The sequence below is a fragment of the Rhopalosiphum maidis genome, chromosome 3 (assembly GCF_003676215.2).
Source record: "Rhopalosiphum maidis isolate BTI-1 chromosome 3, ASM367621v3, whole genome shotgun sequence".
NCBI lineage: Eukaryota > Metazoa > Arthropoda > Insecta > Hemiptera > Aphididae > Rhopalosiphum > Rhopalosiphum maidis.
Window position 1 is genome coordinate 38651459 of NC_040879.1, and position 25696 is coordinate 38677154.

The 25696-nt window shown below is 24.1% G+C and overlaps 1 protein-coding gene across 3 annotated transcripts; it reads left to right on the forward strand.

Annotated features, from left to right (window-relative positions):
* The first annotated feature begins 699 nt into the window (after positions 1-699).
* Positions 700-24241, forward strand: LOC113557493 (leucine-rich repeat flightless-interacting protein 2). Of its 3 annotated transcripts, none has more exons than XM_026963046.1 (12): positions 700-1276; positions 3564-3697; positions 16470-16599; positions 19175-19329; positions 19391-19537; positions 19600-19716; positions 20089-20224; positions 21151-21294; positions 21381-21460; positions 21546-21650; positions 22388-22533; positions 22622-24241. In XM_026963046.1, exons 2-11 carry the CDS (start codon positions 3605-3607, stop codon positions 22496-22498), a joined length of 1218 nt encoding a protein of 405 aa, XP_026818847.1. In that variant the 5' UTR covers positions 700-1276; positions 3564-3604; the 3' UTR covers positions 22499-22533; positions 22622-24241. The 3 variants fall into 3 exon arrangements, 2 of the variants coding, with proteins under 2 accessions (XP_026818847.1, XP_026818846.1); XR_003405590.1 differs by lacking the exons at positions 700-1276; positions 3564-3697 and adding exons at positions 7197-7393; positions 15559-16239 and having other exon boundaries at positions 22388-22555; XM_026963045.1 differs by lacking the exons at positions 700-1276; positions 3564-3697 and adding exons at positions 7198-7393; positions 15559-16239.
* The last annotated feature ends 1455 nt before the right edge of the window (positions 24242-25696 follow it).

Consider the following 25696-nt stretch of genomic DNA (forward strand, 5'->3'; position numbering starts at 1 on the left):
TCCATCGATATTGAACTCCACTCTATGTCCTGTGGGGTATATTTCTACTTTACCGAGCACCCTATTTGTCAGACATCATAAGCCAATTTAATCAACTCTTGTACGTCCCCCTAAGTAAGGGACTTGTGGAGCCTTTTTATTTTGATTCAAGCAATAATGTGAATAGCAATAACGCCCAAGAGCAAAGCAAAATATGTTTAGGAATGTTTGAGATCGAATCGTCTGCTATTTCGACCCATGGGCTATGTCCCCAAAAAAACATTGTTTTTGTAGGTTGGTGCATTGGCGTAAAGCCACAAAGTGATGTAGCACATTATGGCTATAGCCCATCCTATTTCCTGTCCGCTGCAGTGAATGAGATTAACCGTACCCACACCTTCAGCTATTATTTGTTATATATTCATGAACATTAACATCTCTAATGTTCACGGTTATATTATACATTTTCATTATCATAAATCATGATATCGTTTTCATAATAATAATATGATAATATTGTAAAAATATAATTTAAACGGACAGATGTCGCTACCGGTATGGCCGGTTTGTGCAAGTAATACATTTTTTTTTTGTCTCAGCGGCCTCGGTCCTCCGTCGCTCGCCGTCGCCGACGACGTCTCCTGTCGACCCGCCGCGACGAGATTTTCACTTTATCATCTCTCCGATTGTGTTGTGTTTGAGCACTACTAATATATATATACACACACACACACACACACACACACACATACACTTATGTTTATGGTTTATGTATAGATATACACAACGTTATAATCTTGCTGTGTGTCTGCATCCTTCTCTTCTGTCTCAGACATACACACACACACACACACACACACACACACACAAACACACAAACTCGTACTCACACGTTCTTTCGCCTCACTACCGCTACCTGTATATATATATCTTATTTTTTTCACTCAAAAAAAAAAATAATTTCGTTTTTGTTATTATTATTATTATTATTATTAGTAGTAGTAGTAGTAGTAGTAGACGGTGGTAGTATATTATCATCATCATCATCATCACCATTATTATTATTATAATTATTGTTGTTGTTTTACTGTTTTCGCCGGAATCAGTGCCGTGTTTCGAATTCGCTGGTTCGAGTTCGATTGTCTTCTCGCGTATCGCCGGACCATGTTAGAAAACTCGTAGGGCCTGCTCGTGAATTACAGTACGCGCGCGCGTGTGCCGTGTAGTTTATGCGCGCAGATGGACCGCTTCCCGTACGGAGTGGAGAAGACGCAGCCGGACAACAACGACTTCGACGGTAAGCCCGACAATTGATTTTTAAGATTGAACGACTCGTGATCGCGTAAACGAACAACGGACTCATGTGTGATGTACCCCTATGTTCGGACACGTTTTTATTACAAAGCTACAACGGTTTTTAAACGATTACCGATTGTTATAATATTTTACATACGGCGGCGGTCTTGGAGTGCTGTAAGATTTGTCACCGCTTTATTTATATATATATATATTTTTTTTTTTCATTACTATTGTTTTGATGAAACGAAATAGTCCATCGACTGGATTTGATCGATTACATCCCATTCCAGTTCGTGTCTTACTTACATGGGGATTTTATTGAATTAAGATCTGATTTGTACGCTTGGCTAGTGCTCGTCAATTGATACGATATGTTTCTATTGACAATATGATATAGGTAAAGATTAGTGACTTAGAAAGTGGTGACTCCAATAGTGCTTTCGATCTTGCCTACCAAAATCATTGTTACCTTTCAGCTATTGACGTAATACTGTTCTACCTAATCAAATATATTATTTCAGTAGGTCGTAAATTGACTCCGATTCACTGTGTGGGTACATCATTATTGTATTGTTTTTACACTTCCTACTTACCTACCTACTGATTAATAATTTTTCATTATGCACAAATACCTATAATTAATCAAGTGTGATTAAATCTGTATTATTGATAATAACTACATGGTTTACGATTTACAATATTTAAATTAAAAAGCTTATAGTAACACTTCATATTCAGATGGAAAGATCTGAAAAAGATTTAATTAAATACCTATAATAATTGTAGTATTTTTTTTTTTACGTCATACCTACAATTTCTAAATTAATTTATGTATAGGGTGTAACAGATAAAACTGACTTTTGGAATAACTTTTGTTCTAATTAATATTTTCAATTTTTTTTTTCTATTTATCATTAAGAGACCCTAGCGTCACATGTATAATTTTGTATAATTTAATTTTTTTTGGATAAATTTAAAATAGCCAATTTGCGAATCTGATTATAAGAACAATTTTGATGGTAAAAAGATTTATCTAAGTCGAGAAGTTTATTTTTATTATTGTATATATGTTATAAATTTTTTAAAACATGTCTATTATGTAAAAAAATCAGCAAGAGCTTACAAAAAATTATTTATGAACAATTCTATGGAGTAAAAAAATATCTGTTTTGGAGAAATATAAACAACTTTATTAATAGTAATTGTCTAATCCAACTGTTTTCTTGTGCTCTAATTAATGAATCTAAATATAATATTAATAAAAATAAACTTAATAATAATTTACCTATATCTATTAATTTCCAATGTAGATTTATAAAATAACTTAAGATTATTTCATCTGTAGGATTTAAATGAAATAATTTTATCAAAATATATACGTTAGCATCTACATTATATATCAATATTAATAAAAATTTGTCGTGGACTTCTTCATTGTTAACATTATTATAACATACTTTTACTTTTTGAATATTGTGTTCTAACTTAGTTATTTTATTTTATCAAATTATTTGTAAATTGTAGGCTATTAAAAACAAAATTATATACCTAAATGTTAAATATTTAAAAAGTTAGAAAAAGACATATTATGTTTATAGCATTTATCTTAGGTCTACAGATTTAATCAACATTTCACCAGCAATTAATAAATTTTTAATTATGTTGATATATTTTTATTTAAAACAAATTTAAATAAATCTACATCAAACTTCATTACCTAATTAAATTCTTATTTACTTTATTGTTTTCAATACCTACCTACTTTTTATGTATATGCCATCATCAAAATATGTGGAAATAAAAAGACACTCGGAACGAAATTTTGGAGCATAGCCAATATCTCATTCTAAATTCTTGTAGCCTTAAATATATCTTAGACTGATCAATGATATGTATATACTAAATAGATTGAAAGTAGTTTGACTGACGAAAGGTGATAATTTTCATTTGACAATTAAAATTGTGACTTTTGAAAGTAATATTTATTATTCTAGGTATTACATATTTATATTTGCATTAGATATTACTTTATTTTAAAATTAAATTTAGAACTATATTTATTATTTTATTAGATATATCTTTTGTGTTAGATACCTAACACTTTATTTTTAAATTTTAAAATATCAATGATTTTATGTTAATAAAATATTTTTTAGGGACATTTACAAATATACTTTGTTATTCCTACTAATCTTTTAAACTTATAACAATAATAATTTGCTTAGTTTTTATTTGTTTGGTTTAAAAAAGAATATAATTTAAATTGCTTTATGTAATAATTTTAGGACGAATCAAAATTTGAATTAAAAATGATATCAATTTTATAATGGATAGTCCTAGTTCAACAACTGGTGGTCGTCGAAGGCTTCCTACTACACATTATGCCGAAGACCAAGCATTTGACCAAATAGCTAAAGAAGTAAGTAAATTAAAAAAATTACTTTATTGTATTTACTTTGTACCTATTAGGTTTAACTTTTTGTGTTTGTTTTTAAAATAATAAAATGTATATTCTTATAATTACTATACTATATATTAAGTAGACTGTATTAAAAAGTGTATATATATATGCTATGATTAAGATCACTAGTTTACAAACTTTCTTTATTCTTACTATTATAATCTATTCCAAATAATTTTAAAAAAAACTCGCACAACCACCGCCCGGTCGGAGTGTTGTAATTGGTTACCATGTAAGGTGACTAATAGTAACGATAAAAAAAGTTTGAGTACTAGTGAACTTAATTATGTTATATTTGGAACTATTGTACTATATGTTTGAAAATAAAAATTATATTTATAATAACTATGGGGTATTATATAGAACATAACAAAAAATTGAAATGACACCCATGTATATATTAAACATAAATGATTTTAAATGAAAATACTATGTGTATAATAAACTATTAATAATTATTTCATTACAAAACATTTTATTCATAATTGAAGATAATAATAGTAGAATTGTCCTTAAAATCATTTTTATATTGAATTCTTGATTAGTGCTATGTGTACATGATAAACAAGTGTAATAAATAGTAAATTGTAAATTATTGCTATGTTAGATATCAAGTGAACTATGAAGCTAAGCAATACATTTCAAATAAACTAGTAATTTAATTTAAAATATCAGTGTGAAAACTAGTTATTAAAAATAATAGTATTAACATGCTATTGGATTTTTAAAAATATCAAAATGAGTGCTTAAATAGGTTATAGTTCTGGTACTCTACTTACCACTAAATTCTTAGACCATCATTTAGTTTCAATCTATATGAGGTACAAAAATATATTTTCTCCTATAAATTGCCCATTTATCCACTATATTGTTTTTTTTTTTAATTTAATGGAATGAAAATTATCTTCAGACATAATAAATAATGAAAAGTGTATATTTTATTAAAATATGCTGAAGCATCATTTGTTAAGATCTAATTTTCAGTATAACAATTAATAGATTTACCAATGTTTGGATCAGATTTGTTTTTATTTTTGACTGGTTTCTATTTGATACTGGTCATAAAAAAAAAAAAAATACAAAGGTTTTTGTTATTTTATATTTACATATTATTATCTATTATTAAATAAAATCTTCTTTTTATTATAATTAAAAATCATTATTTTATAATAATATACTAAAAATGTTATCAGTTTATCACATACTCTTCTAAATTTCTTCCAATGTTTTTCCTTTTGTTATGTGACTTGCCACTTTCAAATTATATACATCTATAATTTTGAATTTTACATTTTTTTTTATAGTTAATCTAACCAGACATTCATTGTTTATTTATTTTATTTTTTTGGATTTGTACCTATATTATACACTTGATTTTTCCCATACTTAAAAAGTTCACAAATTTGTTTTACTTGTTACTTGTTATTATACTGCAGTATATACTACTACTATAACACTAAATAACAAAATATACGCAATGCAACAAAATAATTTATATGATTGATATATTGATTAGGTTACGTAGATAGGAATTGATACAGATTATACATTGACTAATAATTTTAAAATAGATATTTCTATGATATACAAGCGTATGACCAAAATGTTGTTTCCATTTACATGTTAAATCTATCTTTTTCAGAGAATGATGTATTTAGAAATATATTAGCCGCTGGGACAAATAATTATTCTGTAAAAGACAGGTTTCAATTTTATTCAGAATTCATATTATACAGGTTTTATTGTGTATATTTTCTAACACTATTTCCCAAGAAAAAGGGGCTAAAAAGTACATGGTTATAGTAAGGCTAAATAACTAATTGATTGTATTTGGTAGCAAATTAACAATTATCAATACATATTATTGATTTTAGACATTATGGCTATATTATATTCAACTTAGTAGTATGGGATCAATATATTACAAATAAAAAACAATTTAATAATAGCGTGACACATCATTTATCAGTTAAATGAGTCCATTCATTCATTCATTCATTTGATTTTTTATATTTAGTTTTAACCATGTTTATATTTATTTATTATTTACTGCATAGAATTTTTGTTTCTTTTTTCCAATCAAAAATAATAGTTTATGTGATGAATCTATGTAAAGGAAATCATAATATTTCGTATATTTTCTAAATAATAATTGAGAATTTTTTTTTAAATATTTTTTACCATACTAACTATACTGAACTTGCATTCCATAGTAGACATAATTAATAAATAATAAATATATTAGGTGATTCTTTTATAGAGCAACACTTATTATTTCAAATTATATTAGTATTTTTGAAATTATTTTTTTTTACATAAAAATTTAAGTACATTTTTTCATTAAAAAAATATAAGACTTAAAAAAATTCAACGATAAAAATATATATATATTAAATACAATTAGTTTTTTAAATAATAAGTATTGTGAGGTAAAATTATCACTCAGTATATTTATTATTGATAAAAATATTGATGTTTTTAAGTGTAATTTTTTCATAAAAAACCATACTAAAACAAATTTGTTCATTCTCTCTATCACTTATACTACGTAAACCTACGTTAGATTTTCATACCTTTGTTGATAAAATATAAATTTTAATAGTCTAACACAGAAGTCCTAAACTGTGGTTATGGTACACAAAATGCTCTCTAGTAGTACTTGGGAAGCCAAATATTAACATGGAAAATAAATTGGTATTGTAATTATGATTTTATTAATTTTTGCGGTGGATCTAAATATTGTTTTATATCATTTTTTTGTATTTTATTACTGTTATCATGAATTCCCGAATTTTGATAATATCTGTAATCTTTGATATACACCTCACTCTTGTATTTAAGGAGAATTGACCCTGATATTTTCACGCTAATTTCGAACTTTTATGTGTATTCTGTTTTTTATATGTATAAAATACAAATGCTTTAAAAACTAAAATTAAAATTTTTAATGCTTCATAATCTGAAATTTAAATTAAGAACATAAACTTTTACATGAGTAATTCGTAATAAATATGGGTGGTAAAATAATTTTGGGAATCTCTGGTTCAATGAGTTATTAATTTTTGATGGTACAGATATTAAATTAATTAAAAAAATAATTTGTAAAAATAATAGTTTTTAAATTTTAACATAAATTTATGCTTATTACTTGTTTATAGTGATAAATTATAATTTCTAAAACTTTTTTAAGAATATCGTCTACAATTTATTTAAATTTATTAATTTTATCTTTAAAAATATTTCATTGGATAATTTTATATTTTTCGTATAACGTAATAAATTCCCCACCTTAGTAATCCTATATCAAATTTATTTCTTCGGGGCACCTAGACCTATTAAATGAAATATTTAGCTTCTTGTGCCCAACCGGTTTCCAGAGTTCGCTACGTACGGTTGTTTGATATGCCGTATTGCTTATTAATTTTTCATTACATACAATACTATGTTATATCAACGGGTGTGCGTCTGTGTACGTGTTGTGTTATGTAGTTCGCGTTATTTTTGTTACACCTTCGATATTATAGGTGCGTTTTAAAATAATTTAAAAAAGTTTTTATTTATTTACGAATAGATTATTATGATATTCAAAATGTGTAGTACACTAAGTTTCGTTTTTGTGAATCAAATCGACTTTTTGAAGCATTCATATTCAAAGTAATACAAATACCTGGTATTTAAACATTTATACTCCATCATCACAAAATTTAAAAGATGTTCAAATAAAAGTATAATATAAAATATAAATTAAGGTTAATAGTTTTGGAATGTTGATCAAATATATATTGTTACTGTTAAGTGTTACTTAGTTTTCAATAACTACTAAAAAGGACAAAAAATATAAAATTATCTTCCCATTTTTTTAACATAGTAACCTATAGATTTTCTAATCTATTTAAAAAACAAACTGGTTAAATATTCACTATTTTCTAAAATCAATTTTCAATCAATTAATGACATGATTTTGCGCCTCGTTTTTAAAATATATGTATTTTAGGCCTGTCTAAACATGACCTAGCTTTACTTGTTTACTGTACGGTAGATATTTTATTCGTGAGTTATTATTTGTTTTTTTATTTATATCCTATAATGATAGGACTTAAAATATGGTTGTTTTTATTAGGATTTTTTTTCAAATTAAAATATTTAATCATAGTAATTTCAAATTTGTTTATAATATTCCATAAAATGGACTAATTAATCCAAGATTTGAGCGGCTATGTAAATTGTTAGATTTTTAGTTTAGCCATTATTTTGAACACTATAGTATAGTTAGTAATCAGTATGTTTTACTTATTAATCGTCAAGAATCTTAAAAACGTTCGTAAATGTAAATGTATATTTAAATATGCAAATCAGTGTTATATTAGTTTAGTTGACAAAATATTATTGTCAAATGTTAAATAATAATAAACATTTAATGTAAATAAATATTTAATTGTAATAATGTTCACTCTGTGAAATATACTTTTACTATAATAATACATACATCTTTGTATAATTTTAAATCGTTCTTATCCTGATAACATATTTATTATAAATCTCGCAATTTTTTACGAATATTATTTTACCTACCTTCTTTGTTTAAAATTTATTAAAACGGTATTTAAAAATATTTTTAAGTGTATCATAGAAAACACTACCAAAAAAAGACCAATAAAGTAGTTAATATTTAATTAAAAAATATTTTATTAATTTATTAATATTAAATTGTTCATTACTTATATGTAAAACTAATACTAAAACTTTAGAAAATTTTAGACAAATAAATGCTAATTGTTATAAATAACTGCGAATATATCTATGCTTAATTATATTTTAGATTTCATACAACACCTCACAATGAGGTTACTTAAAATCATATTCTATGTTTTTTATAATATTTGATGTTGGTAACAAAGCATTTTTTGTATTATGTATGGGATAACTACGCCTTCGTATTGTATATAAATATAAACAGGGTGTTTTTTTCATCATAAGACTTATTAATTATTATTTTGAAAAACTATGACAGTGATTTTTTTTAGTTTAGTAAAGTCATTAATAATTACTCATTTAAAAAAAATATATTTTTATTACCTATTTTTTATCATAATTATTTTTAAGTTTTTACTTTTTTAAATAACGATATACATTTTTAATTTCATATTCCTAAGTAACATATTTTTCGGCATATTTGTAGACATAAAATCAAATCCCGAACTAGCAGTTGATTAATTATAAATTATAAAAGTATTTAAAGTTTATATGAGTGAAGTACAAGATACTTTATGTCACTTCACTCCTATTAATTATTATTTAAATACTTAAGTTGTACCTCATATATTTAATAATTTAATTAACAAACTACCAATTAATTAATTTAAAAATGTAAGTAGTTATTCAAAACAGAATATGTTTAAAAAATGACAATAATACAAATATACCGATAATTTTTAAGAAGACGGTAAACTTAAATATGTTGTCTCCGTCTTATACGAATATATAGCAGTAGATTTATGAACCGAAGTTCTAATTTTGTGCAGTAAACTTTAATATTTGAATAAATTCATCTTTTATGAATCATATTAATTTATGATTCTATGATACTGAGTTATTAGTAACTAAATAAAATATTACATTTTAAAAATTCTAATAAATTGATAATAGTTGTAAAAGTAATGAATTTCTTCCGATTTAAAAAAAATTACTCTATACATTAGTTGAGGTAATGATATCACTATGTATTATTATAATAATGTCTGTAAAGACTTTTTCGAGACATTCTTTGATCGTTCTCACGATAACTATTTTTGTTTGTTTTTATAAAAATTAATTTAAGTCTAGACTTTTATTTATCATCATTATTCTGTCCTAAAAAAAAAAAAAACTATGTACGTATAATTGATAAGTTATCAAACCATTAAAAGGTATGTTAGAACTAAAATATTATTTTTACTTTTTCTTAAACATTTCGAACCCTAGAAAAACATTGCAATAAAATATATATTTCATGTTCTTAATATATTGAATTTTTGTTCCTTATTTGTTATCTATCATTTTTAAGTCACGTTATATGTATAACATGTACTAACATATGTCATTACGTTTTGTTCATTATTGTATATTATTCGTGTTTAAAAATATTTTTTTTAAATTAAATTTATTTCTTATACTTTTTATAGATACTACTTTCTATGATAATATATGCACTCTATAATTTATTTATTAATGGTTAATAGGATACCCTGTTTCGTACATTTATTGTAGACCAAAATTTATCAATCATAGTGATTCACGAGTGACGCAAAAATAAAATACTAATAAACTGATTTATCTAAATATATTTTCATAGTTGAATTTATTTTATCGGAGGTCAGTCTATAATATTATTAAATAATAAACATCATAAAAATAAAAATAAAAACGTTTTTTAATTTATCTCACGGTGAACAGATTCAACCAATTTTAATGTTTCGTTTAATTTTTGTATTTTTTAACTTTTTATTCGTGATAATTGTTTATTCTTCGGTTTATTTGACTACAAAAATTTAATACAGTATACACGATGTTAATTTAATGTAACAATACAATGGATTTTTTGTTTTTATGACATCAGTACTTTTAAAAAACGTTTCAAATAATTTACTGTACTTTTATTACCTAAGATAAATAATACATAATCGTGCATATGTTACCTATGTATTGTATATATATAAGCCATTAAAATTAATTGTTATGATGTAATACATATTGCTTAGGTATAGTAGGTATACGTTTATTTCAATTCTGACTCGTTTCGAAGCTAATGGTGACCAAAGAAAAAAATTCCAAACGTATTAGTAGTTTAAATGCTATATATTTTATTTTATTTGATTATGTTAAAATATCAACAAATTAGAAACATAGTTCGTATAATTTGTTTTGAAAATAAGATTACTTATTTATATAGGAGTATATTAAAAGTAGGTATAAGTGTAGAACTATTTCTGTTAGTTCTTCGAATACGTATTACTACGTCGTTAATAATAACAATTGTGTATTTGAATTAGAATTATTCATTAAATTTACATAATTGTAAGCTACAATACAGCTTAACCAAAATTCATTCTAATAAGTAATAAGTTACAATTATTTAAGTTCCTATCTTATACTCTAAAACATTTTTATAGCAATAAAAATCTGTATTATACTATATTTTTACTTATGCGAATTACAGTGCTAAGTCTGAAAGTAAGTAGGTATAAAACAAGTATGAGTCTCTTATATAGTCTTGTTAGTAATGCAATCCATACTCAGAAGATAACTTTTTAATAAGTTGTCTTTTTTTCAAAAAGATTCACTTCCAGTTTTAGAACAGAAAAAAGTGATTGTCTTGATATAGATTTTGAATTATTTTGCTGTAACCATTAATATTTAATATATGAGTTGTCTCAATCAGTAATTGTACATTTTATTTAAATGACGTTACCATGATTTCACTTGTATACGAATAATATTACTTAGTTTTACTTATGGACTGTGGTTTACTGTTACTTGCCAGTACTAATGACTAATGAGTGAGTAATATGCTTAGTAGCTACTTTAGGTTTTTCCTTTCGTATATGACTATTAAATTATCGAACGTGAGTTAACCTTCTTTTGATGCATATACTATTTATCTAGGTACCAGCATGTTGGAAGTTATTATTAATTAATAAATGTTCGTAGTACATACAATAATTCAGCATTAATACTAGTGTGTTTACTTAAAATACTAATTTTAAGTATATTTCATTCAAAAAGCATTACAAATTCATAATAAATAGGCAGACGTCTATACATTTATTTTTATTTTTTTCTATATTCATTTTTTTACGATAGTTGAATTATTCCTTAATCATTTCAAATTTTAATGATTCATATAAATTTCTGATAAGTTTCTCATTGTATTATTAAGAATTACCTATCGTTTTCCATTTTTATTGGAATTATAAGATTATAATTTATAAAGTTTTTATAATTAAAAATTCAATTAACTCAAAAGCATTTAAATTTCAAAAAAAAAAATTGATAAATGCATAATATTTGTATCTAATTTAAATTTTCTTCATGTAATTAATAAAATAGTACGTAATTGAGTAAGTTTAAGTCGTGGAGCATACATTAGTATCTAAAGTATTTATCATCATGTTCCTCAACCTAAAATCAATTATCAAATCACATAAAAAAAATTAATTGATATGGAATTATTCTTAATATTATATTTTTAAAGCCGATATATTATTATTTATTATACAATACCTACATAGATACCCAATTATTACTATTTATGATCTGAGAATGAAATTGTTTTTTTTTTTATTTGAAAAATATCGTTGAATTTAAAAAAACTTTATACTTTATTTAGTTACTTTTTTTATGTGGTCAAAATTGGGATGATTAATGTTTTTTTACAGACACATTTAGCCGATAAAATCTACAAATCACGAACTAACACTATTTATAATTGATTCACTTAACCACCATACATAATAAATTTATAGTATATATAAATACAAAAGTAAAATATTACTTTGGTGTTTATCTTCCTCACATTCTTATATACACGAAATTAAAGGGACGCTATATGCAAATTCGTATCTTTATCTGGCATTGGTTAATGGTTTATCATATAATTTATGTAAGTACCTTAATGCATTAATGTTTTAGTATAGTAAATAAATATCAATATGTCAAGAGTATGCTTTGGAACGAATCGATCATTTCAAATTTCGAAATCATTTTATTATTTCACCATTGTACTAATTTATTCTAAAATTTGCATTCATCCGTATTCCGTATATTTTTTAATTGTAAATATACTGTATAAACTAACTGTTTTAGTACTAATGTTCTTAATAAACTAATGTAATAACATTATATACCAATAAACATATATAATAAAACTGTATGACTAATGCGACTCGTAAACACAGGCATTATGCGTGAGGCCAAAACCACAAATAGTTTCAAATAATAATATTTTAGCTTCTGAGGGGAGCGATAAATGTATTGATTTTATCATGATGTGTTTTGTGTGTTTGTGTGTGTATGTGTATGATAAGTTCTCGATAAAATGCTTCAATTTTCAAAAATGGGTTTTGGATATTAAATAGTCAATTGAATCAGATCTAGTTTGTACTTAAAAGAGGTCAACTTAAAAATTAACAGTATTTATATTAATTATTTTTATGTTTGGGAAACACACAATTACACAATAACAAATTAAGAAAAAACGGAAATTTTTAATCCAATTTTCGAAAAAATTGACTTTTTTATGGTCAGAATACCGGCCGTATATTCGTTCGAAAATGAATTATCGAAAATACTTGAAAATTTCACCAAATGTTTATTCTATCGTTTTCTATTTATAAAACAATTTTCAAAATATTTTGATTATTTTTAAAGTATTTATAGACTTATAAATTTTCATTTTTTTTTACCTATTTATTGTTATCAGTTATGGCTGCAGATGATGCAAAATCTTTTTGTTTTGCTTTCTATACTCTGGCCCACTAGATTTTAAAGTTCTAAAACTTGGCCCTCTATAGTAACATTAAGTTGTCTATCCATATACTATACTAATAAAAGTAAAATAGGTTACTTTAATAGCTATATTAATAATATTATCACTTGGTGGTATATAGCCTGATAGACAATTTCCGCACAGAATTGTTTTTCGTATTTAATGATATTGATATATCATTAAATTCAAATTTAACAGATCTATAATAGTGATCTACTCGACATCTAATACACAGTAGATCGGTGCTCACTTATTATTTTTATGTCTGTTGTATTATTTTAATATTTTATTTTTATGGTTCAATTTATTAAATGCATAGTTGAGATTAACATAAAATATTTGAATTATTGTTTCTGTATTCTGTTGACATAACCATATACGCGTATAAAAATGTTACGATAGGCAGTCACTACGATAGTGAATGTGTATTTGTGAGTAAATCACATTCTGCCTATTGCGAATAGGTTTATGACATCACTAACTGGTTTTTCCAATAATAGATACGCTAGACCTAAACAATAAATTGTTTGAATATTGATTAGATGTTTTCTGATTTGTAGTTTGTAAACGTAGGAAACAATTGGCGTTTAGGACGTATACGTCGTGTACAAATATTTAGGTCATAAAAAGTATCTTTGAAAATATTTATGGTAGGTATAGTAATATTATCGGGCGTCGCCCATTACCGCACAAATGTGCAAAATACGCATAGGACCAAACCGCACAAAGATTTTAAAATACTGATTATCCAATTACCGCGAACACAAATTTACAAATAAATTAATAATTAAAAAGGGAACTGAAGCAGTACAATTGAAATGCATAGTTGTGAACGAGAAAGCAATTTAATACATTAGGTTTTATTATCAAACGAACTGACTATTATGAAATATGTTAAAAAACAAGTTTAAATTTTAAAACAATAAAATTAGCTACAATATTTATGTATATTTAATTTTAATTTATTATCTAACTATTTTACTTATTTTTAATTATTTTTAAATAACACAATTGTTTGATGCTATTATTTTTTGAACACGTATAATTCTATAATTGTACATTTGATTTTAATAATCTGTTTGGATTCGTATTATTTTTGTGTGCGATAATGGAAAGCGCCAATATTCTCATCAGTACAGTGAATAGTAATACTTATATTATACTATGGAATTTATGGTGGGTGGTGGTATATATTTAAAGAGTTTAGTATAGGCAATATTTAAAATACAATACAGTACGTACAATTTTTTAACACATGGCTTGATGTACTTATGAAATTTGTCTCAACGTTTTCATGAATATTTTATAGATATTATGTCAATTCAAACTATAATACAATAATTTATAGTATTATTATAGCATTATCACACTGATATGTTACATACTGAGTTTTACCTGTTGAACAAAATACATAATACAATGTATATGTTTTGATATTTATATTACATACATAACCTATTCGTTTAAATAATAATAAAACAAAATGTAGTACCTTAATATTTAATTGTATTATAACGCATCAGTAGCTAAATTAATTTAATTTAGTTCATAGTTCATATCATTACTCAATTACTGTGAACCAACTAAAGTTTATTGATAGGTTATTTAATATATATTCTATAAAGGTCGAAAAGAACATAAACGTGGTTATTATAAGTATAAACAGTAAAATATTATAACATTGTTAACTTATATATTTTACTATGCATTTTAATTCTAAATTATTTTATGTTTTATGAAACCAATGTAAAAATAAACTCACCCTTCACAAAAATAAAGATCGTTCTATATTTATAGCCGCTAAATATATAAAGTATTTTATGCATTTTTTTTTTATTGACAATTTCATGGACTAGACATTTTTACTTTTTTAATTGGTCCTATTTTTTGAAGTTGGAAATCTAGTAACTATAGTATAACGTCTTAGTTATATGTTAAATATATTAAAGCCTACATTATCCTTAGCTATTATTTAGCTTACCATATTATGGTATTTCATTTTTATGCAAGTTATGAATTTTTAAAATATTATAATTTAAAAATTCTGATTATCTGATAAAATTAACCTAAATCCATATACCCTTTTTATTTCATAATAACATAATATTAAATTGTAAGCTCATAGATATAATTAAACCTATGTTATGTTTGGTATTTATATGTTTTGTTTTGATGGAGTACTTAAATGGATTTTCTAAGATACCAGGGAATAATAATATTTTTTTCTTTTGCACTTAACTGAAATGAAAGTATCCATATTTGGTTAATTGTTAATGTTGATCTCCTTCTTATTTAGTTAGTTAAAAATACATCACGTTGAGCATTTAATATGAATGATAGTCATATCAAAATGAACGTAAAATCGTGTGATCTGGTTACTGGAGCGCATATTACGCACATATACATCAATCAAACTCCTGATACTTTAAATGAAAAATCATTAGATGCTAAATTACTCGTCAATGTACCTGTTGAATTTAATACATCTAATTCTACGTTTACGTCGAAGGAGTCCTCATCATTGTACTCCGGCAGTGTTAATAACGCAGACGGTAGGGATGCGGTGGTGAATATCTTAAATAACGTCACTCCGTTTGAATATTCTAAAGTCGTTCATTCGTCTCAGTTGATACTAGATAATAATGAATCATATTCTTGTCACATATGTATTAATGATAATACTGATCTGAATTCAGTATGCGAGAATTTTAATACTGATGCGATTCGTCCAGTATGCGACGCTGAAACAAATTATACTTATCTTTCATCAGAGGACGACGAAAGTTACTGTGCATATTCTATTGCTGATATCAGCGATATCGATGAGCTATCAGATAATAATTTATCCGATCGTCAATCTAGTCCTCTTAGGGAACAAACAAGGGTACACATTAATGGTTCTAGTCCTGGCTATAATTCTAGTTGTGATTCTGAAGCTGATGGAATTGTAACATTTCTGGACAAGTGTAATAATGAAGTACGTATAAGTATAATTATGATTAACTTGCTGGTTATTTGAATAGTATATTCTAGTATTGACATATAGTTATTTTATTTTACACGTATAAAATTAGTCTATTTTTATGTTTACTAACAGTACATTATGCATAAATCTTTCAGGAAGTACATGATACAATATTTAATTGAGACGATAAGCGCTCTATTATTAAAAAGTTAGTTAATTAAATCATTTTTATTTTGTTTCAGGCAGAAGCTCGCTTGGCTGCAAGACGTCAAGCCCGCGCTGAAGCTAGAGAAATTCGTATGCGAGAAATTGAACGGCAACAGAAAGAAGCTGAGGAAAATGCAGACAAAGCTTTTGATATGCATGCAGCAGGCAAGTTTAAAATAAACTATTATCTTTATATCTGTGTTTGTGCAATTTTTTTATAAGAAATATTCTGGGGTCAAAGCCGTAACTAGTCCTTTAAATTAGGAGGGAGGGGCTAGATTTTTAAAAATTTTTTATACCAAATTTTTTTAATTAGAAAATTATTTATTGGTTTTATTAGTGATTACATCTAACACGAATGATTATTCGTCTATATGAAACATTATATTTTTTATATTGTAGGCAAAAATAAAATTAATACTTATATATTTATAAGCACTTGCATTTATCCAAAAAATTTGGGGTAACTCTGTTAATTCTTAATAATTTTATTATCCATAAATTGAATGATCAGTAAATCGACTTTAAATTTTTAATATATTATATAATAATAATAATAATAATATTAATTATAATTTAAGAAAATGTCGTAAAATTATATGTAACATATGGGGGGATGTAGTTAGTAGTATTTGTGTGGTGTTTTAATTGAATTAAAATTAAAAAATAATTAATTTGTACATATTTGACTAAAACTGAGTGAACTATAAATAATTAATAATAATTTAATAATTCATTCCTTCCATTTCGCACTTGGCAAATATTAAGATAGGATATTTGGTTGCAGACATATATTGATTATAACAGACATTCTTTGGTTAGTCTTTGATATCTAGCTATCTGAAAACCCTTGTTAGGAATTTAATATAATAATACACATTCAGAATTGAAGTTTGGTTCGCTTACCTATCTACTTTCTCCTCATCAAATCTTTATTTTATTTGTGCACTTTTAAAACTTAATTTTTGCCTTATATTCTACCTAGTTTTGAGTCATTATTAACTCTTGTTTATTTATATTTATATTTTGTGTATTTCAGTATTTGTGCTATTGTTAAAATTAAAACTAAGTTGACTAAGAAATATCGAACTTATTTCCAAAAATCCTATTATTCTCTTTACGCAGACTTGGGTAGAATACTTTATGATAATAGTATTCCCAAGTATTTGGAATACTTTTTATGAAGTATTCCAAATATTTTTCAAATACTTTTTTTTAGTAGATTTAAATTTCAATAACAAAAATATATATATATTTTTTCAATTCAGTGTTTATAATTGAACATTGTCCAATCTATTCATTATAAATTATATTCAAATTATAATATTATGTAATTCACTTAAGTAATAAAGAGGGTAACTTTTTTAGTAAAACCTAATAAAGGAACATTATACTCACAAATAAAAAACTATTAATTAATACTTAGTTATAATATAATTAATATTATTATAAAAAGTAGTACAATAATCAACTACTTAAAACCAATAGCCAAGTTGCTGTGGCTTAAATAATAATAATAATTACAAATTGTAAATAACATTATCCACTAAAAATAGTATAAAACAAAATAATACATTACTATAAAATATTTTGAATAGAAATATACACAGATTATAGGTGCTTATATGATTATATACAAATGCAAAAGCAATTTCTATTACAGAAGAAGTAATGAAATTATTTTTAGTGTGATTAGACTGTAAAAAAGTATTCCAAATACTGTATTAAGAATATTAGTAAAAAGTGTTCAAAAAGTATTTGGAATACTACCCAAGTCTGTCTTTACGTTACTGAAAGGTTAATAAAAGTAATGATTTAAAATACCCAGAGACCAAAGTCCTAAAACCAATATACTCCTGGGACCGAATATCATAACTCATTTTTTGATTGGGATAAAAGTCTTAAATTCTTGTATTAAATTAAGCGAAAACTATTATAGTTAACATTGCCCAAACTAAACTGGGTTTTATATAATCAAGACAATTTTTCTTCATTACCCATAATACACACATACACACACACACACACACACACACACACACACACACACACACACACACATACACACACACATAAATAGATATTCTCATGTTAGCTGATTTACATCACCAATTTGTTACTTATTGGAAAATTTGAAAATAGTACCTTATCATTATTTTATTTCCATGTATATTTTTTTCTCAGATACTTTTTATATTGATATTTTGCTTGTATATTCTTACATAGATTCATTTTATCATTAATCACATTTTATTCAAAGTTGTTATAATTGTTTTTAAAATAAAATTTTGCAAAAATGAAAATAATGATATATTTAAACAAGATTTTTTGTTTTAAATTTAAGGTATGAAATTAAAATTAAGATAAAAGGTTATTATAATAATAACTTGAATTTTAGTAAAAAGTTTCACCAAAATAAATTAAAAAATATTAAAAAGTAGATAAATGAAAATAATTATTAATTTAGAATATAAAATACAATTCAATAATTATTTACTGAAAAAGTATTTAAGGTTATTTATTTTTTATTTATTTGAATAGCACTTTATATTGAACTACACATTGTTTGGTTTATGATAAGTGACACTTCAAAGTTTTATGATTAAGTTCCTGTTATTAAAATAGTATTTGATTAAGATATAAAACACTTTGTTTAAATATTTATTAGTATATTAGTTATATATATGTTAGTTATTATAAGTATATAATATGTACTATAGTGTTTGCATTTATCTCTTAGATGGACCTATTATAAATCGAGTTTCACGAGTAGCTGCAAGTACTGCCAGCCCTAGAGCAGCCAGTTCAATACATAATACTAACAGTTACCAATCTAGTCGACGTAATTCAGTTGATTCTCTTGATGAATCTACTCCTAATTTTCGAGATTTTAGGGTATGAATGAGTTGTTTTCTAAATATTTCAATAAATAATTATTAATTATTATTCTTTTTAGATGGAATTAAAAGACTTAGAAGAAAAGTTTCGTAAAGCTATGGTACAAAATGCTCAACTCGACAATGAAAAAGCAGCTGTGTCATATATGGTAGAATTGTATAAAGACAAGTACACCGATATTGAAGAAGAACTTATGCATATAAAAGTAATTATTTTATAGTTATAAAGAATTGTTTTTTATTTATATATTATTTAACTTATTTATAGCGAGAACATAAAGAGAGTTGTAGAGAAAACGAAAAATTGAAGCGTTTATTGGCTACTCAAAAATTAGAATCTTTAACACTTCAACAAGAACTAGAAGAACGTGATAAACTCATTGAGGTAAATTAGTATTTTTAATCTAATGTTTTATTTATAGCTAAATATCTTTTATTAGTTAGTTCCTCTATATTTTTTTACCAACAATATTTTAATATTATAAAACCTTTAGATACAATTTTATTTTATAAAATATATTTTTGACTAAAATTCATGTTATGTGTATAATATTTTAGCTTTTTTTTATTACTAGTAATGTACTTTTATTTAATGTTAAAAATCCTGAAGTTTGATTTAAAGTTACTTAAAAATAACTATTTAAACAATGAAAAAATTATCATAATAGTATTACAACAATAATAACTTATCAAAAAACTAAAATTATATTGATTGGTTGATTTAGAATAGAAATATATGTTGTAATTATTATTTTAGGAAAAAGGTCTAGTAATTATCAGCACAGAACAAGAACATTGGAGTGAGAGTGATCAATGTAATAGTAAAATAAAACGTGCCTTAGTCTCTGTTGAAAATGCTCAATTGTTACAAGATGCAGGAGAAGGTTGTTTAGGTATGTATTTAAATATTTTATTACTTTGTTTTGATTTTTTCTTGAAATTACTTATAATAATTACATAAAATATATAAATGTGTTATAATTCATAACTGATATTTTAAATTAAAGTAAATATATGTTGATATGTTCCTTGCAAAATGTGGTCCTCTACTATACTTATTTAAACTGAAATTGTAGGAGTAGCAATAGTATCATATTTGTCTATGTGCTCTTGATTCATAGCAGACAGAGTTAGAAATCTGTTCTGTATAATGACATGTTTAATAATCAAAAATTGTAAATGCCTATTTTATACATTTTGTCTCTTTTAAAAAATAGTGCATATTTGTATACATATTTAATGTTTTCTAAAATATTGGTTTATTTTATTTTATAATTTGCATATTCTATTATACAATTTAAACTTAACAAATTTTAAAAATATATTTTTTCAATTCGATAATAACTAACATCATAACTGGCAACCAGTTTTCTACGCATTAGATTACACTTTTTTTCATTTATTTAAAACAAATTATATAGTACCTAATAGTTTATAATACAATAAAGTAAATAAATAATAATTAAAATATTTATATATTATTTTTTTTGGGATTTGAAAAAAATATATTTTCTTGTAGTGTATTTTACCTCTTATAACTAATTATCAAATCACCTAAAAGGTTAGGTTAAATATATTGAAATACTCTAAATAATATTCTGACACAAGATTAAAATTAAAAATATATTTCATCATGCATAACAATAAAAAAATCTTTTTTTTATAACGATTTAAAAAGAATATACAAGCAATGTAGAATATAGAGTTCTAGAATAATCTTGTATTCAATAACATGTTTCATACAATAATATTATTATCAATATTATATTTTACATTTTTTTTATCTTGTTATAATGTAAATACTTTGGGATTTATTCAGATGTACGACTCAAAAAATTTACCGAAGAACGTAACAGCTATATAGACGAAATTAACAGGCTCAAATTAGAGTTACAAGAAGCCAAACGTCATAGTGATAACCATTATAATGGTACAGACTCAGACGATTTGGAAGATGCCCAAAGTAAGATTGGCTTTGTGTCAATTGCATTTTTAAAAGTACCAATAATATAATTTGATAATTCATTTTTTTTTTATATATATATATAGAAGAAACTAATAAAGTTCTTGGTGATTATAAATTCAAATGGCAAAAGGCTGAACAAGATATTTCTACATTACAAGCTAATGTAAATTAGATAATTAAAAACTATTATTTTATTTATTATGTACATTGAATCTAATATTCATTAATATAATTATATTTAATTTTAGGTAGCTAGACTTGAAAGTCAAGTTATTAGATATAAAACAGCTTCTGAAGCATCTGAAAAAGCTGAAGATGAACTGAAATTGGAAAAACGAAAACTACAGCGCGAGGTATTAATTATTATTTAAAAAATATTTTACTTTATAACTATTAATTTTAAATTATACATGAATTTATAAATAAAATAATAAAATATTTTTTTTAAATAAAAGTAAGCTAAAATACCTAATTTGAAAGTTTACTAACATATCAATTTAAAACAAAATGTGTACTGTATAGTGCAGCGGTTCCCAACCAGGGGGGATATAGTGATGATGAAATTACGAATTAATTATGTTATTTTACAATGTGTAAAATTGAAATCTCTGTATTAATTTTAAAAAAAGGTAAGAAAAAAACAGTCTAAAATTTCTCATTAAATTTACTCATATTATTTATATTTTATAATAATATTTTTGTTTTTATATTCAATAATTTTTCTTATCTTAATATGATTACTTAGTAACTTGATTTATAATAAATTTTTAAAATTATGAAAATAGTAATAGTAAATAATTGTATATTGTATAATATATAGTTATTCTGTATGATTTATTTGTACTGTTCACAAGAAAAAAAATTTGCCTAGACTAATTTAAAGAGGAGGGATTAAGATCTTAGTAAATTTACATGGGGAGCGTAAATTGAAGATTGGGAACCACTGGTATAGAATATATGAATTATTATAAATATTAATTCTATGATTTAATTATTATAATTATTAATTCTGTGATTTAATTATTATAATAATTTGTACTTAACATGTAGTTTTCTTTAATGGGAATTTTGTTTTTTTTTTTTGTTTTAGCTTCGAGAAGCTCAAGCAAAAGTTGAAGAATTGGAGACATCCAATATGCATTTACTAAAACGTTTTGACAAGTTAAAGAATGCCAAATCCAGTTTACTAAAAGATTTATAATAGACTATCTTATTCACTATCGAACAAAACTAAGAGTAATAATTTATTTTAATTCAAGTACTAGAAAAACAACCAATACATAACCCATTTATACAATTTACTAATTTAATTTATTTTTATTAGATGCGATTTTTTGTGCAATAAAATCTACATTCATCATCAGTGTCATATCAGACAATTGATGATGAGAAGATGTGCAAAACAGGACAAGAAACATAATATAATTAAAAACATAATTTAGTATATAATATTTGAATAATTAAATTTATATTAATAAATATTTAATAACAAAATACTAATAATTATAGCAAAATATAATTACCGTGTAAAAATTGTTTTATTTTATTTGAAATTACAATCTAACATTATCATTTTATAAATGTTTTATTTTATATTAAGTATATTTTATTATTATTTTATTTTGAAATAATAAAATTCTTTATTTTTGTTGATTTGACTATTGTTCCAAAACTATCAACCAATACTCCAATTTTTATTGATGGTAAATGTTTTTATTATTAGTTATTCTGTATTCGTAGAATCTTGTTAAACCAAAATAAGTGGCATTCGCTCTATTTATAAATAATTTATTAGTAAAAACATTTATCTCTTTATGACTAATGTGTATACTTGGATAGAACTTGTATGTATACTGTATTTATTTCATTATTATTATTATTTTAATTACACTAGTAAATTTGCTCTGTAAATAGGTATCATATGTAAATGAAACTTTTCTTAACAAGATAAAATTACCAACGATTCATTTTATATTATAAAATGTAAGTGTTAGAGCATCTTTTGAAATATTCTCTTAAATGTTCCTATCTGATACAGAGAGTAGATTATAAAATATTTTAAAGTTAAAGTTTGTAATTTTATAGATTTATTATACTAATTTGAATTCTAAAACAAAATTTAAAATAAAAACTACAAAACACGGTAATTTTATTTTGTTGTTCATTTATGTACTTTCCAAAAAAAATTAATTTACTATACTCAGTTTCATGTAAAAGTAAACTCGGGCAGACGGCTTCAACTAGGCTAATGAATGTTGCTAACCTGTGTTTTTGGGAGCATCACTTTATTATTCTAACAACTGCCAACCTTGTATTTTGCTGAAATAAGCACAATAAAAATACTTTACCATGATGAATAAAAATTGATTTATTAAGAGATAATTAAAGGTTATCTGATCAAACCTGACTGACCTGAGGATACTCTTATATGAGGCAGAGTGTAGATCTATGTAGTTAGAATTATGAAATATAAATTATTACAAATAACATTTTGTATTTATTAAAAATAATAATAACAACAATCATTTAGTTTTTAGTTTATTTATTTATTTTTTATCTTTATATTCTATTAAAATTAAAATTGTTTTTAAAAAAAAAGTAAGATCCTAGTAATACCTATACTACATATTATCTATGATTTTAGAATATACTGTTATGTGTTAATCTTCAAAACAACAATAACAGATCCAGAGGTCACTCTAGGGAAGGGTTGAATCCTCAAAAATTAAATTACCTTTTTAATTTTTTTTTTCTACTTAACCTATATTGGAAGCTAATTATTTGCATTGTGTTCCATGTACAACTAAATAAATCTGTTTATATTTATTTTTACAATTAATTTACAATATAGAGTGTTTTTTCTACAAAGTCAAGACTAAGTAAAATCTCAACTCTGTGTAATTAATAATATCATAAAAATAAAAATATTGATTTTTGTCCAAGACATGAATGTAAAAATATGGTATAAAACACAGTCTAAGGGTGATCACCTCATCACACTTCTTTGTATCTACAACTGAAAAACTTAAGGTGACTAACTTTATTGGTGTTAACAGTTAACAGCGAGAATACCCACCATTATAAAGTTAGATATGAGTAGAAATTTATCTATATGCGAATAAAATTAACTTATTTATACTACAATTGGCACAATCTTTTATCTGTATATTCTAAAATCAATGTTACCTATTTACCTAACTTAAAAAATATGACTAAAAAATAAATTTTATACATGGTTTTTTTATGTATTTAGAATTATATTATTTATTATTTAATCCTAAAAAATGTAATACACTCATACTAAATAGTTAAAATTAAAATATCAAATCTATACATATTTGTATAGATCATTAAAAACTATCAAAATTATTCAACAGTTATTTTTATGTTATTTTGTTTCTTTCAATATAAGTTGTTTTCTTATTTTTTGAATTATTTTCTATCCAATGATTTTGAAATGTAACATGAGACAGTTGAAAAGTGTTGAAGACTGAGGGGTCCATACTGAACCACAATAAAACATTTAATTATGATGATTTATCAATTCCGTAGGGCCAGAGGCTACTGTCTAATGGTATAATTGTTTATATTTACAATTACTCAAATAATATAATATATTATTCTACATGTTATACTTTTTTTCATTCATTAAAATGTCAATCATCAAATATCTAAGTATTTATTTTTATTTTTTAAAAGAAAGCTGTTATTTTTGAGTTATTATCAATACAAAGCACTTCTTAAGTTATTCTTTTAGCAATTACTGTAAGTTGAAATTTTAGGCAAATGATCTTTTTCTGTACAATAAATTATTTTTCCTTCCCTAACAGTAGTTGGAAGAATTGTTACATATCCAAATCAGATTAATATACATGAATATATTTGAACTAAATTAGATAAGTCTTATCTAAAATAACAAATAATAGCTGATAAGTTATTTCAGTACTGTTCAATGTGTATTTATAAATACACTATGGTGCTATTCTTTGCAACTGTTTTGCAAATCTAGATATCAAGAACAACAAGAATAGTTCACTATTGATTATTTACCTACCATAGTATCTTGGCTTATAACTTAATGACATATCCTAATAACTATTATGAGTACATGTAGTTATACACTTATAATAATATAATTATGCTTTAAAAATATGAATTATTTTTTAACAAATATTTTATAATTAAATTTATTGTATGTAAATTTATTGTTACTTTTAAAAATACATAAATTATAAAATAAATACCTACGTATATTTGTAAACTCTAAAATCTAATTTTTAAAAGAACCTAACCATCCATTGTTTAGTTTCAACTTTCCAGGGTTTTAAAATACGGTGCATTGATAATAATTTATACAGCTGTAAAAAAAAATTAAGTCGAGAAATGATCATTTGACCTT

Bases quoted from the DNA above. Each gene is read 5' to 3' on its own strand.
- LOC113557493 (XM_026963045.1), top strand. From the start codon at position 15,592: ATGAATGATAGTCATATCAAAATGAACGTAAAATCGTGTGATCTGGTT. The intron at 19,330-19,390 runs GTATGAATGAGT...TATTCTTTTTAG, and splicing joins CTAATTTTCGAGATTTTAGG to ATGGAATTAAAAGACTTAGA. The intron at 21,461-21,545 runs GTAAATTAGATA...ATTTAATTTTAG, and splicing joins TTTCTACATTACAAGCTAAT to GTAGCTAGACTTGAAAGTCA.